The sequence below is a fragment of the Acromyrmex echinatior genome, chromosome 11, assembly GCF_024713525.1.
Source record: "Acromyrmex echinatior isolate Ae372 chromosome 11, ASM2471352v2, whole genome shotgun sequence".
NCBI lineage: Eukaryota > Metazoa > Arthropoda > Insecta > Hymenoptera > Formicidae > Acromyrmex > Acromyrmex echinatior.
This window is the reverse complement of record NC_141862.1, coordinates 6045733-6061052: the sequence shown is the minus strand read 5'-3', so window position 1 is coordinate 6061052 and position 15320 is coordinate 6045733. Positions and strand designations below refer to the sequence as shown.

The 15320-nt window shown below is 32.5% G+C and overlaps 1 protein-coding gene and 1 long non-coding RNA gene across 10 annotated transcripts; one reads left to right on the top strand and one right to left on the bottom strand.

Annotated features, from left to right (window-relative positions):
* The first annotated feature begins 3151 nt into the window (after positions 1-3151).
* Positions 3152-14740, top strand: Gyc88E (Guanylyl cyclase at 88E). Of its 9 annotated transcripts, none has more exons than XM_087411055.1 (15): positions 3152-3480; positions 4226-4423; positions 4844-5185; positions 7209-7405; positions 7710-7923; positions 8188-8461; positions 8947-9070; positions 10212-10353; positions 10614-10740; positions 10972-11176; positions 11718-11864; positions 12139-12271; positions 12935-13162; positions 13324-13662; positions 13852-14740. In XM_087411055.1, exons 4-15 carry the CDS (start codon positions 7238-7240, stop codon positions 14259-14261), a joined length of 2511 nt encoding a protein of 836 aa, XP_087267181.1. In that variant the 5' UTR covers positions 3152-3480; positions 4226-4423; positions 4844-5185; positions 7209-7237; the 3' UTR covers positions 14262-14740. The 9 variants fall into 9 exon arrangements, with proteins under 9 accessions (XP_087267181.1, XP_087267180.1, XP_087267178.1 ...); XM_087411054.1 differs by having other exon boundaries at positions 4194-4423; XM_087411052.1 differs by having other exon boundaries at positions 4037-4423.
* On the bottom strand, positions 4749-7198 carry LOC147908093 (uncharacterized). Its single transcript, XR_015546620.1, has 2 exons — positions 5374-7198; positions 4749-5211 (listed from the first exon to the last, which is right to left on the bottom strand). It is a non-coding gene; the product is annotated as an uncharacterized LOC147908093 (long non-coding RNA).
* Positions 14741-15320: the final 580 nt, after the last annotated feature.

Genomic DNA, 15320 nt, shown 5'->3' with positions numbered 1-15320 from the left:
TGCTCCAAACCAAACGTCGCTTGTGTCTTCATGTCTTTTTCTCCAATGGAAACGTCCATTCGGTCTATTTTATACAAGTATAGATATTATATACATAGATACGTATGAATATATATATATATCCAAATTATGCGGTTAAATAAGATAGAAAATGAAAATTAGACTATATTATTAAAATAAATCAAAATAGTAATAAATTAATAAAAGAGACACAGATACATTACAATTTTAGTTTAGATGAGAAACTGTATATGATTACTAACATAATTAATACGACTCATTAGTAATCGATGGGGATAACAATTTGTTATTTCATTGACGCGCTTAACGTCAAGTTTGACGTCGAATAGCAGGAAATGCCAGTTTCGTGTTCGGTGATTGCGACAGGCAGTAGCGTTGTACCGTTGCTCGTGAATCGTCGCGAATGATCGTGGATAATGGCGACGCGATTTTGTTTGACGATCTCGTTCATCTACTTTTCTTTTTGATTGCTAACTATTTATATTTAACCTTGAAATTAATTTAAAAACAGAAAAAACTGATATTGCGAAATTAATTTCGCGCAAGTGCATTCGTTCCAAATATCTAACCGTTTAAATCCCGAGTTTATGCGGGATCCCTTTGATATGCAAAAAAATAACGTGTGTGAAAATATTTTGCATAATAAAGGAAAAGTGATTATAATCAAATCTGTATATATTAAGGATGAAAATTAATGAGAAAGATATAAAATATTAATGAAATTATATAATAATATTACGAACGTAACAAAGATGGAAGATGGTAAAAAAGATGTGAAAAGAAAGCACATTAAAATAAATATAGGATTAAACGTAAATTGTAAAACTATAAGTATGTAATACATCGTGTTTGCGTGCGTGCGTGCGTGCGTGCGTGCGTGCGTGTGTGTGCGTGTGTGTGTGTGTGTGTGTGTGTGTGTGTGTGTGTGTGTGTGGGAGGGGGCGCGCGCGGACATAAACTGTAAATTACACAAAATTGCAAAATTTACTCTAAAACACGCATTGTGTTGATTACTCACTTTCGTGAATGTTTTCCAAAATTGCATTTCTATAAGAGAGAAAAAAATCATTCGATTCTGTTCTAATCTTTCGGATAGAATGGAAATTGTAACGTTGTGCGCAGAGTAAGTATAATTAACATTTGAAAGACTATAAATGATCAGAAAATTTAATAATTTAATCAATAATCGATATAATTATTCTGTAAAAGTAATTACAATTTCTGACTTTAACTCATACCGAGTTAAAAAATTAAGTTTATCAATTTTTCGAAACTCGCTTTCTTTTTCATAAGAACTTAAACTGTCTATACGACAAAAGAAATAATATCTTCAACTTTTGATACTCATTTATGAGAAATTATTTTATAACAGATTTTATGGTTTCATCATGAAAACTAATGTCTACGATATTATTATTTTTATTTGATTACAATTTGTACAATGGATACTTAATGAACATTCGTTTTCTATGTATTATTTATTTCTCTTATAGGAAATATATTACATGTGGTATGTATGTGGAGTTATCAATAATCGTGTAAAGAAGACTGAACGTTTTATTCTTTGCAATTATTATTTATTATTTTAAAAAAAGGTATTTTAAGTATATATAATATACTCATTGAGAGAAAATGCAATAATTATGACAACTATAAATTTGGCAATATTTATTGGCAATTATAATAACTCCTCCTCTAGTTTTATAGAGTATATAACTATTAATCTAGTACTCAACACTGTAAAAATATATGTAATTACGGCAACAATATTCATTGATATTGAATAGCATGTCACTATATTAAATAATTACTTAGATCTCATAAAAATAAAACAAAATGATTATATTTTTTTTTTAGTTTAAATAAACATCTTTTTTTACATAAAACACACATTACATCATAGTAACTAATAAATTATTATTGAGATAATTTAAAAAAAATAGTTTTCTAGATTTTTTCATTAAAGTTGTTTAGCCATAACAAGTAGTATATATGTTGTCATAAGAGGGACGCAGTGAAATTCAATTTCTCTTAAGAAGAAAACCACTCAGCATACGATAAAAGGCGCAGCATTGAGTTCAAACTTGGAAAATAAAAGTAAATGCGAGAGATCTCGACAGTATATATAGTTTTTAATTCTGTGTACTAAAATTCAGAAATCTTAAAATTCCTAAAAATTATTTATACATATAAAAAATTGTAACTATGTATCATAAAGTTAAGACAGTAAAAAAATTAAATAAGTTACATTAACTTATTTATTGTTTTTGTTAGAACTTTATAATATGTATTAGTTGAGGCAAAGAGAAGCGCAATTGATATGCGTTATTTATCTTCAAATTTCTAATTGCCGAGACAACCTTTTTCTCTCAGTGTAATACTCTTTTTATATGTTGAGTCATTATGGAGTAATTTTGGAAATGATACTTTCTCCCTATTATCGTATTCGTATCATATGCAGTTCTAAAGTTCTTTGCACCTTGTGTATAGAATTTTGTTTCTATAACTCGTACGAGGGACATACATGTCTCTTACATAGATTTGAAAGCTCCGCAACTTAAGAATTTATCTTAAAGATGATTTTATAATTGCGATAAAACGATCATTATTCATAGATACGCGCATCAACGATGTATAACTTGACATATTCAAAACTGTTATTCGTAACATTTCGCACGAATAACGTGAATTGACTTCCGTTCTTTGACGCGTCAATCGTCGTATTTGAGAAAAATTCTATTATCGGAGAAAATGTGCTATAAAACTTAAACTATAAAACTTTCCGTATATATCTTCTTATTCTTATTCTTATATTTTCTTATCAAGTTTGTCCAATAGAAGATCATCACCAATGATCAAGTTTGTCAATAGACACGATTATATATATATATATATATATATATATATATATATATATATATATATATGATGTTTTTTCCATTCTATCCAATGTCCAAGTCATTTAATCGTACGGCTAAATAATCATTATCCGAGGTAAACACAAAATTACGAGTAATTATAATAATAATTATTCGCTATCATTTATTTGCAAGTTTCATTTGGTAATTTTTTATCATATCTTTTAAGATACATGATAAAAAATTTAAAGAATGAGATATAATTGTAATGTTATAACGCAAATAAGGTGGAACATTTATTGGAATATTTTTATTATCGACATGTGAAATCGAAAGACTACCACGCGTATTCTTCTTTCTGAAGCGAGCTCCTCTCTGCCTCGCGTAGACATAGAGGAGGTATAAGTATATAGAGGGAGAACCGAGAAATGTGCCGTATGCGCATACTCTCTCGTGCTCGCAGATTGATCCCGTCGTTGACGACGCCGTTTCTGTTTCTCCACGCACGCACGCACGCATGCTCGCACGCACGCACGCACGCACGCGGTGTATATCGGTTTCGCGAAGAGTGCCTCCGAGTGCACTGATAGAGCGCATATAGGTACTAACTAATATGTACTAACATGTATTGTGTGCTGCAGGCATGTAGTACATACCACAATTCACCCGTGTCATCGTGACGACGTCTTGTGTGACACCTGCCTGTCGGCATTCTGCAAAGTCTTATTAATTCGCCTCTCTCAATGCTCAAATCGATAATCGGATAATACACGTACAGTGCGGTTCGCGCCAACGCAACGATCGAGCGCGCTCAGTGCGCATTCGAAATAAGAGCGGAACTGACGACAACGCGGGTTATTACCTTTTCGAATCACTACTTTTACGCGCAGACAAATAGATAAAAATTTTAACAGTCGAATCCCAATGATTTTGCGTGATCGACGCGATTCATGTGACGTGTGTCCTTGTCTTGTCTTTCGGCAATCGATTTTGCGTTCGCTTCAATAATTAGTTTATCGCTTTTTTTATCTTAATTCATTTCATGCTTTCGAGATATCATCGCGCTCTCGATCTTATTATTTAGCTTGAAGGACTTATACTTTTAAACGGCTTTAGAAATTAGAAAAATATAATCAATGTTGATTCGATTTATACAGCTGGAGATGTTTAATCAAATTAACATTATAATACAATTTTGAAGAACTGATTAATCGCGAACCAAGTGATAACTTGAGCTGAAAACAGCTCTCTTAAAAGTTAAAATCAATTAAACATTCGCAATATCGATTCGCGGTTGTTGTTGATTAAACGCAGAACCATCATCTCAATCTAATTAACCGTAATAGCTAATCGGCAAGGCGGGACAATTATAACAACGGGACAGTATTTCATAATCAAGTTGCACGCGAAGCAGGGAGTCCTTAAGGGGGTCTCTTATTAGCTAACAGCTGTGAGAGAAGATCAAGTGGATTGCGTGGCGGACAGGAGCGGATCTTCTGATCGGAACGTGGATCCTCAACCGTTTCATTTTATTTTTCAATCGAGTAAATAGTCTGCAATCTATACAATTAATATAGAGTATAATCCCAAGCAGATATCAATTTCTATATAACTCTATTGCGCGCGATGTTTTTTTCTTGCAATGCTTGTAATTGATTCTTTTCGCGCGACAAAAAGAATCCGTTGAAAGATAAGAATTACAATAATAAATAGGAATGTTATTATCGAACTGAATACTATTGTATTTAAAATATTCAGAAGGATATTGTACGAGTTATCGATTTTCCCATTTCTTCGTTTACTTTAATCGCGAAATTTTAACGACAAATTTTATTTAAATAAATTTGAATTTGATTTTTTTTTTAAAGATTCTTCATTTCTTTTTTATTTACAAGCCTCAAAAATTCCCAAAAGATTTCAAATAGATGTAACAGATGCGATTAAAAATCCAGCCCTGATTGCAGGTGCAGGGAAGAGAGGGTGGCAACGGGGGATGGAAAGAGATCATCTATACAGAGCCTAAATAGATTGAGGAAAGAAAATGGAACGATGGAAGAGGAAAGCAGAAATAAGTGGGGAGAAAGACGAGATTGAAAAGTTGCGGAAAGCGGTGGAAGAGTCTATCGAATACATCTGATTATTCCGTACACGGCACTGTGCCGCGCGAAACATATACGCAAAATTCCGCAAATTGCGAGGGGTGTTATCGAAACATATTACCGATCATCGGTGATCTTTGGTCCTTTTGGTGTATCTTTCAAAAATTCCGTTGTAACCGCAGCTGCAAAGGATTCGACATTTGAGAGGTTTGTAGAACCTTTGTTTGTTGAACCTGCAGTTTAGGTAGCAAGTAATTCACAGCACAAAATATATACACCGTTCAAAATATGTCCATATTAATCCGTTAATCGTAACAAAATATGGTTTATACATATATGCTGGATAATAATTAGATAGCTATAATAATAGTGTAATGGGATATGGAAAAAAATACAAATGGATATATATCACACATGCGCGCACACGCGAAGAAATGTTGCTACATGTGACTGCTGTCGCCTATTATTACAATATATATCACGAGACGACAAACCTTGGCTATCATAACTATTCGTTATTACCACAATATCGAATCTATTACCGATAGAATAGAATAAACGTTGCTGACGAGAGTACTTGTAAGAACATGAATGTCCTGTTAAGGCAAAGTTGTCTATAATCTGTAGCGTTTTGTTACTGTAAAAAAATCATTATCGCTTCGATAAGAGGCCAAATATGAAAATTTATTTATTATAGAAAAATAATTCGAGAGAGAGAGAGAAAGAGAGAGAGAGAGAGAGAGAGAGAGAGAGAGAGAGAGAGAGAGAGCGTGTGCAGATTTAACAAAAATATTTTTATTAAGTTTGCTATTTACTTATAATAAAGGATGAAATTTACTATAAGATGAAATGCGACGCTAGTTTTAATTTTCGCATTATAATATATTGGTTTGTGCAGCAAAGATGCATTCTTGCTCGAGATAACATCGAAAAAAATCAAATGGCGATAATTACTTCGATATACATATATTAAAAAATTTATAAGATAAAATGCAATCGGATGCACAAATGTAGGTATATTTCAGGATATTTTTCTAGTGACTTTGCGCTCTTGCGAAAGTGCTTCGTATAAATAGAAGCACAGATGCCTGATGCATAAATATGTGAGATCAGTTTCATACGATATCAATGGAATAAATTGATTTGATTTGCACAATTTCCCTAAAATACGCTTTAAATTATATATACATACGTGTGTATAAAGACATATCATCGGAAATTGAATATACAAATATTTATCAGATGTTTATATATTTTAATACGTTATTATATACGTTGAAATAAGATACGACAAAGTATAATTTTTTTTCGTTTTTCGGTAGCTTCCTTTATTGATAGGATATTCGAGTGCGATTGAAAGAATTTACATGTATAGAAATGGAGAGGTAGCGCCAAAGGTTGAAGTCATATTCTTCAAAATAGATGTTAAAAAGAGAACTATTTGTTCTTTGTAAAGTATTTTATCACATTTTGTCGAGCGATTGAAAGAGTTTCTCTCTCTCTCTCTCTCTCTCTCTCTCTTCCTCTCAAATATGATAGTAATCATGATTCAAACAATATAATTATCACTATTCTTACGAGTTCGCTATATTTACGATTTGTTTTTCATTGTTCTGAAAAGTAGTTAAGTCCTTATAATTCTTCACAAAGTATTCAAGCAATATATAATTCTATATTATAATTATATATTGCTTGAATACTTTGTGAAGAATGTTTTCGGTACGCGAGGTGTCAAAGCCTAAACTTATTAATATTATTGAAACGTCTTAAATAAATCAGCGGCGCAGGGTCATCGATGAGCCGACATACGTGAGTGAAATTATGAACGATCTAATAATAATCGCGCTCTTATCTACTTAGTTGATTTGAATTCAAGAGATTGATCCTACACACGGGTCTCATCCTTTTAGTGAGCGAGGTCAGTGATCATGGTGAATGAAAATTTATGAAATATCGTTCAAAAATTGATGTACAAAATGTACATGTACATATATCAAGTGAAAGTATCTCGATATTTATTTAGATGCAGATTTTATGAAGGGCTGTATTTTTACTACGTTACTTTTGAAAAGAGTACATCATGTGCATATCTAAAAATATATTTAAAAAAAAATTGTTATGTTGGCAAAAACACTAATGAGAATTTAACGGATATATTTTAAATACTATGTGGACGAGGTTCTTGTGTATGATAGATAGATATTAGTGAAAAATTGCGTGTTTCCAGTAGACTTGGCTGCAGGATTTGTCTAAAAAAACATGTACGGTCTAATCTTGGAAAATCTAGCCGAATATATAAGGCAGGTTTACGGTGAAGACAGATGGGAAGAGATTCGCAGACAGGCGTCTGTGGACCAGCCGAGCTTTAGTGTTCACCAGGTCTATTCGGAAAATTTGATACCAAGATTAGCGAAAAAAGCAATTCAGGTATGTCTACGATACACCATTTGCTTCACCATATCCTCATACCCAAATTAATTATTCATTTGTAAAAATTGCTTTTCGTAAATACGGCCAAATATAAAATACATTTCAGGAGATATTTAATTTTCAATTTTCAATATTTAAAGTATAAAGTATCGGTATAAAAACTGAATGTTTAAATCTCGATACAGATTATATCATATGCAAAGCGTATTACATTTAAACGTTTTTCAATTAATTTTAACAAAAGCGGATAAATGGTTTCATTCGGAGCAGACTGAAAAATTTAAGTACACTTACTCTTTAGGTACTTGGTGTAACGGAAAAGGAATTCTTCGATCAAATGGGTGTGCACTTTGTAGGATTCGTCGGACAGTACGGTTACGATCGCGTACTTTCGGTGCTTGGACGGCATGTGAGGGATTTTCTCAATGGTCTAGATAATCTCCATGAATACCTCAAGTTTTCCTATCCGAGAATGCGAGCACCTTCGTTCATCTGCGAAAATGAGACTCGTCAAGGTGAGTTACAAGGCTGCATAATAGCCGTCCGTGCCTCGAAAGAATTCTGGAAACATTTTTTCGTTCTCAGATCCTATTATCTCATCAATTTATATATATTATAATTCGCAATAAATAAGATTTAAAATAAAAAAAGGAATTAATTTAATTCTCTTTCAGCCTATACGTAATATTTTAAAATTATTAAGTTCTATACATGTACATACACACACACACACACACACACACACACACACATTCTACATTTTTATTACAAATGCGTAGGGTTGACTCTTCATTATCGAAGCAAACGCCGGGGCTTTGTCTACTATACAATGGGTCAAATAAGGGAAGTCGCTCGACACTTTTATCATAAGGAGTTGCAGATTGAGCTAGTACGCGAGGAAGTGCTTTTCGATACTGTCCACGTGACCTTTCAACTTACCTTCGACAATCGTGCCTTCACGCTGGCATCGCTCGCGATGACCCGTGAGGAGAAACATCTGCCGATCGGGGCGTGCGTGCTTTTTGAGATATTTCCCTTCTGCATCGTTTTCGGGTACGTGTTAAAATGATTGTGCAAAAATGTTACTAAAAAATTAAGAGAGTTAAAGTTTTAATACTACAAAAAGATATTGGCGCGCAATTCGCAGAATCAGATGTGTATATAAATTCACACAGTGGCCAATCAGAACTCGAGCTGTTAGTAAGTAATACAAAAAGCCAAAATTGTCGACTACCAGCACGAGTTCTAATTGGCTGCTGCTTTTCCGCTTTCAGCTTTTCCATCAAGATCCAGGAACGCACCCTCATAAAATATCTGGTTTAAGAATTAAATTTTTTAATTTATATTTTTATTATTTTTTGTCCTGGTTTAATAATTGAATGATACAGTGAGTTTAAATGAGAATTAAGCCATATAAAATTGTTTAAGAATTCCGTTTTATTATTTTTACTGTGAAAAACTCTGTGCGCGCGCGCATACGAATTGATGAATAAGACATATTTATATATTTATTTGGTTAATAAATGTTTAAATTTCAGATCAGATATGATTGTTAGAAGCATCGGCAATTCACTGATGGTCATATTGCCAGATCTGGTTGGCAAGAAGATTACTTATTTCTTCGATTTGGTTCGACCTCTTATTGCGTTTAAATTTCAATCGGTAAAGAGTAACCCTAAATTTAGCCTATTTTATGGTGGCCCTCAAAATTCAAATTGTATATCAAACGATGTTATATACAGCATATATATATGCTGGGATAATCTCAGAAAAATTTTAAGTTGAATATAGAGATAATTTTTGAGAGGGGGGGGGGGGATAGTCAAAATAGTCAAGTTTCTAATATTGTCCAAATACAATAGACACAAACAAAAGTTAAAACTTCTTTGATAACAGTGGAAATTTGACTAGAATTAATTAGAATGATTCTCTGACTATACCGTACTAAAAATCCGATTCCATCACCTTTAGTGCTTAATTTTTTAAAAAGATAAAATTTCTCCCAAAAATGTTTTTACTAAACATTATAAGAAGAACGACCGTGTATGAATAAATCGAATAAAGTAAAGAATGCCGAAACGCGATCAAAGTTAGATGTTACGAATATATTTAATCAATTTTTTTGTTTCAAATGTGATTGCGCACCGATAATTGTCGGACTTTCAACACAATCATTATGAAACGTTTAATAATCCCCTCTAAATAAAACCCCTAAAAACGTGTTTTTACTAAATTTCTCAAAAACGGATGTAAATACGAAAACATGTTCGAAGAAAAAATTCAGCAAAAACTTTTTTTAAGAATATTTTTATTCCCTTAAAAATTTAAGCAACAGAGATTGGATTTTTAGTATACAGTAGTACAGAAAATCATTCTGATTAATTCTAATCAAAATCAAACTATTATTAAACAAATTTTAACTTTCTTTTTGCGTCTTCTAGCTTCTAATATGCTTGGACAATACTAGGAATTTGGCTTCCTCCGTATCTCCAAAACTAAAATTTATGTCTGACAATAAGATTAATGTTTCATCATATATCATTTGGCAATTCGATTTAAATTTCGACAGCCACAAAATGAGCTAAAAAAATTATGCTTTTTGTAATATAAACATAAGAGAAAATTTAGCAAAAAAGAGACAAGAAAATTCACAAAGTTAAAATAAGTAACAATTATGGTCTAAATCTGTGTTTTTGAGTACTTGATTTGTGTATATTTAAATTTTTTGAACAAATTCTCAAAATTTCCCAAATTTAGTTATGACTTCGAATCGTTTCCGACTAACTGATTTTGTATGGTTTAGATATTAAACAGAACAAATAACATTTTTGAGCTGGTTACTGTTGAGCCAGTGCTTACGGAACGATTGAATGATCGGCACAGAAACGAAATTCTCTTGAGTGATGAGCTTGAGACAGTAGAAGATAAGACTTTACGATTAAAGGGTATGTTTATATTTACTCGTTAACTTTAAAAGACTTATTATTGTTGAGATTACAATAACAATGTTAGCTATTATGTGAGATACTAACTCATCGATCTTTATCGAAATTAATAATAAGAAATTTTTTTCTGTTTTTATTATATAAATTATATGCAGTAATAAAACAGATTTTTGTGTCAAAAAAGAAAACACGAGATTACGCGTGAAAACGTAAAAGAAATTTAAGAGAAGACGTCATCCCAGCAAAATCGCATTTTTCAGGTCAAATGATATATATGGATAATTGGAAAATGATGATGTATCTTGGGACACCTGTCATGCCCGATTTGAACGCTTTAATAGCAACAGGCCTTTATATAAATGATCTCTCGATGCACGATTTTAGCCGGTAAAGAAACTATTCAGCCGATGTAATTTTAAGAAGAAAAAGAATTTCTTATTGTCCGTTGTTACGTGATCCGAGTATCTCATTGTTAAAGAAAACAGTCGTGTAATGTTTGTATTGAAAATTAAAATTGGAAAAATTATATAATAGTTTCCATCTTTGGTGATCGACTATACAGAGTTAAGTTCTGTGTCAAATCGATAACTATCTTATAGATACTTAATGATTTCATAGAGACCTTATGCTTGCTGGAACCCAACAGTCTGTGGAATTAAAACTGGCATTAGATCAAGAACAGCTTAAGAGTAAAAAATTAGAGGAATCTATGAGAAAACTGGATGAAGAAATGAAGCGTACGGATGAGTTATTATATCAAATGATTCCCAAACAAGTCGCAGATCGTTTGAGGAATGGTGAAAGTCCGATTGATACTTGCGAGGTATGGTTAAGAAGAATAAAATGAAAAATTCAAATTTCCTGCTTTTATTCATTTGTTAGATTATTAAATGCTGTTGGCAAAAATGGAATATTTTTTTAAAAACGGCTGCGTTCTAAAAAAACCCTAATTTTTATCGCACAGATTCGAGGTGGCGTATTTTCTAAAATGAAAACCATCATAATAATTAATTTTTTTTGTTTTAATAGAAAACGAAATAATAAGTGCGTAAGGTAAGATGACGAATTGTTAATTTTTCTATGTTATAATAATAACCAATGATAAACTGAAATGATATGACTGAGATGAATTCATTAAACACTTTAAATAATAACAAGTCATCTCTTGTTGTTTAATTTCAATCAATATATCTACAAAACTACTTTGTATAATGAGAAGTATATATGTGCTCATATTGTACATACGTAATATTTTTTGGTGTTAGTTTATAAAGAATGATATAATTACAGTAAATACTTTTACTTTCTTTATAAAATATAATTTTTTATCAATAAAATTGTCTCAAAATATTCTCTGCTTGCAGATGTTCGATAGTGTATCGATCCTGTTCTCGGATGTAGTGACTTTTACTGAGATCTGCAGTAGAATTTCACCGATGGAAGTTGTGTCAATGTTAAACGCCATGTATTCGTTGTTTGATACTTTAACCGAGAGAAATCGAGTTTACAAGGTATTCTTCATTCGTCTCATAGAAAAGATTATCTCTCGTTCAACCTCGTTCAACCTTGTAATACGAATCTAATTATCATAGTCTATTATTGCGTTATTTATAAATTTAGCAATAAATACCATTCATTTGATTTTAACTAATTTGATTTAATTTAATTTTCATCAAGTTTAATAAAAAAAAAATGCTAAAATAATTGAATTTTTATTTTAATATATTTTCATGTTTGAAAAAATATCTTTATATCAAATAATCATAGAATCCTTTTTTATTCAAGGTCGAAACTATCGGTGATGCTTACATGGTAGTCTCAGGTGCGCCAGTAAAAGAAAACGATCATGCAGATCGTGTATGCGATATGGCGCTTGACATGGTAGAAGCAATAACCGACCTCAAGGACCGTTCAACAGGTATATTTTTCAATTTTTCTTAAGGCATGATCAGACTAGAGATTGAGATTGAGATTGGATTGGAATTTTAACCAATCACAAGAAAGAAAATCAAACTGATCAAGTCTAGTAACTTTGCTTTAATTGATTACAATCCAATCTCAATCTTAATCTCAATAATCTCTAATCTGAACACACCTTTAGAGCATATTTTTATTTTACGTTCTTCGATTTTCTAATAATTTTGCAACTGATTCTCGGTACGAATCCATGAGTCTATACAGTCTTTTAAGGCCTTAGGACATAAAAGCATTGTATATGTAGTTAGTTTTATACACATACACGCACATACGCACGCACGCACGCATGCGTAGAAATATAGTGAAATATTTAAAATTGTTTCTTTATAGAGATACCCTTTGAAATTCTAATTAATTTAAATATTAATCTTTAAATATTAATTTGATTGCAGATTCTATATCTAGAAAGTAATAAGAAAAATTGTATTATATGATCTTTCTTATTCATATCTTTATCAACTTGTTTTAAGACACTATACATATTATACCTAAGTGTGTAATGCATTTCACCGAATTTCACTCGCAATGATGCAGCATGGATTTCATATTGTACTATAAAAGAAAATTTCATATTATATAAAAGATAATTATTATATCTTCACAGGCAACCATCTTCAGATACGCGTTGGCATTCATAGCGGCGCGGTTGTAGCCGGTATCGTTGGCTTAAAGATGCCACGATATTGCCTCTTCGGCGATTCTGTCAATACAGCAGCCCGTATGGAAGCGACAAGTCAAGCCATGCAAATACATATATCTCAATCCACCCAAGAATTGTTATCACCTTCATACAAGGTGAAAGAACGTGAAGAAATCGAGGTCAAAGGAAAGGGTAAGACTATCTTGAATTTTTTATCTTATATACACTATTTTTACAAGGATATTCCTGTGATATTCTTTCTGTTTGTTAATATTTAATTTTAAGGATTTATTAAGACATGTCAGGGCCGATAATTGTATTTATATTGTGCACATCGATATATATTGTACTAGGCACAATGAAGACCTATTGGTTGGAAAAGCGAGAACGTCGTTCTGTCATGACTAAGGGAATCACTATACAGGAGCCTCATCAATGGCACACAAAGAGTTTCGAGAAAAGAGTTTCCTCGGTGGGAGCTATAGGTTTGATAAGCACAGGTATGTTCGACAAATCGACTTCGGGAGACGCGCTATCGAGACGTAGAGGCTCGTCGAAGATGTCATCCCCTACGCCACCGGGATCCTCGGGATTCCTTTCCGAAGAGAGAAGAATATATTCCCCTATCACTTTCCAAGATGTCGCGCTACGATCGATCGCGAATTCACCGACGAAGAATGTGGAAGTACGAGGTGAAATTTTTACATTTCTTTTTTATAATATATAGTATATATAGTATATAAAAGTATGATTATAACGATTGCTTAGTAAATCGTATCAAAAGCTAGAGTGGAAATAGTTCCAATTTCTCTCGAAGCTTTCTCTAATAAAGAAGCAGAATATATAATAGAGGAATAAATTTTCTGTTCGCGTGGTTGCAGAATGTCGATCGAATTCTATGGGTGCGGTAGGCATAAGGAACGCGTCAGACATGTTCAGTTCTCTCCTGAACGACACAGAGGAGCACTTCCGACAGCACCGGAATAACTTGTCTCCGCGCGTTGGAGAAAATCAATCAACGAGCGTGCAACCGGAAGTGAAGATTAATGCCACTTCATCCTTGTCTTCACAAAGTTCCGAAGAAGAATCAAATTTGTCGTTGGATTTCACACTACAAATGCAAAAGGATAACGCAGATGCGAGAGTTGGTGACGATAATGAGTGCGCAGCTATCAGTAGCGATCTCAACAACTCACAATTGTTGATGCAACAGGATCAGTGTTGTCCAGGATTTACTATCTCAAAGAACAGCAAAATGCGTCATCAAGGGAATAGCTGTATTATTGTCTAATGCAGAAGTTGAAGATTGTTACAGATTTAGCATTTTTTAGATTTCAATGCTAAAATATATTTCCTTCTTCGATTTCTTCTCTCATTTTCGTATAACAAAAAATAAACATATTTATATCATTATTTTGTATCATTATTTTCATCGAAAAAATTTGATTTCTGCTTCTAAAATAATTTTACAAATTTAAATATCTTTTAGAGACGATTTCTATTTCACGTGCCACATTAATTTTTTGATAATTTGAGAGAGAGAGAGAGAGAGAGAGAGAGAGAGAGAGAGAGAGAGAGAGAGAGAGAGTCTCCTTGTTTATTATTTGATAAGAAATTTAAATGGACTTAGACACGAAGATAACTCGCGAAATGCATAACTTCTGTAAAGAAACTTAAATTTTTTGCAACAGCACGGCCGAGTGTATTCGCGTATATTTAATAATAATTGTACATATATATCTAAAAAATAAAGTGTTTAAAAAAAAAAGATTTGAAGCATTTGCACTCTTCGACGAGATCGTATTTTCATTACCTGAGCAATATTTAAGTTACACAACTCATTGGCGATACATTGAGCGAGTTTAAACTTCAAGTTAGCAAAGCGACTTGATCTGCTCGCCGAGCAATTAAATATAATTGATTGGATCTACAGGTAAGAACCAATCATGCTCATTGGCTCGACAAGCATGTCGCTTTAAGGGTTTAAACCACATTTGCAATTAACCTTACCTGAGCAGTCCGTACCTCGGTCTTGCTCACAAAAGTGCTCAGTTGACAGTTCTCAATTTTTTCAGTCATTTGTGTTCCTTTCTTATCTATACATTTAGTATAGATAAGTGTTGTTTAGTATTAATATTTACATCATAAAGTATGGCCCATATTCAAAACGCGCTTACAGCGATGTTAACGCGCTAACATGCTATAATTTATGTTACGCATATTATAGAATTTTAAAAGTAATGGCCCGTATTCAGAACGCGCTTTTATCGATAAAAGCGGGATTTTATCAATAAAAACGCGTTTTAAATACGGGCCAAAAGCTTTTATCGATAAAAGCGCGTTCTGAATA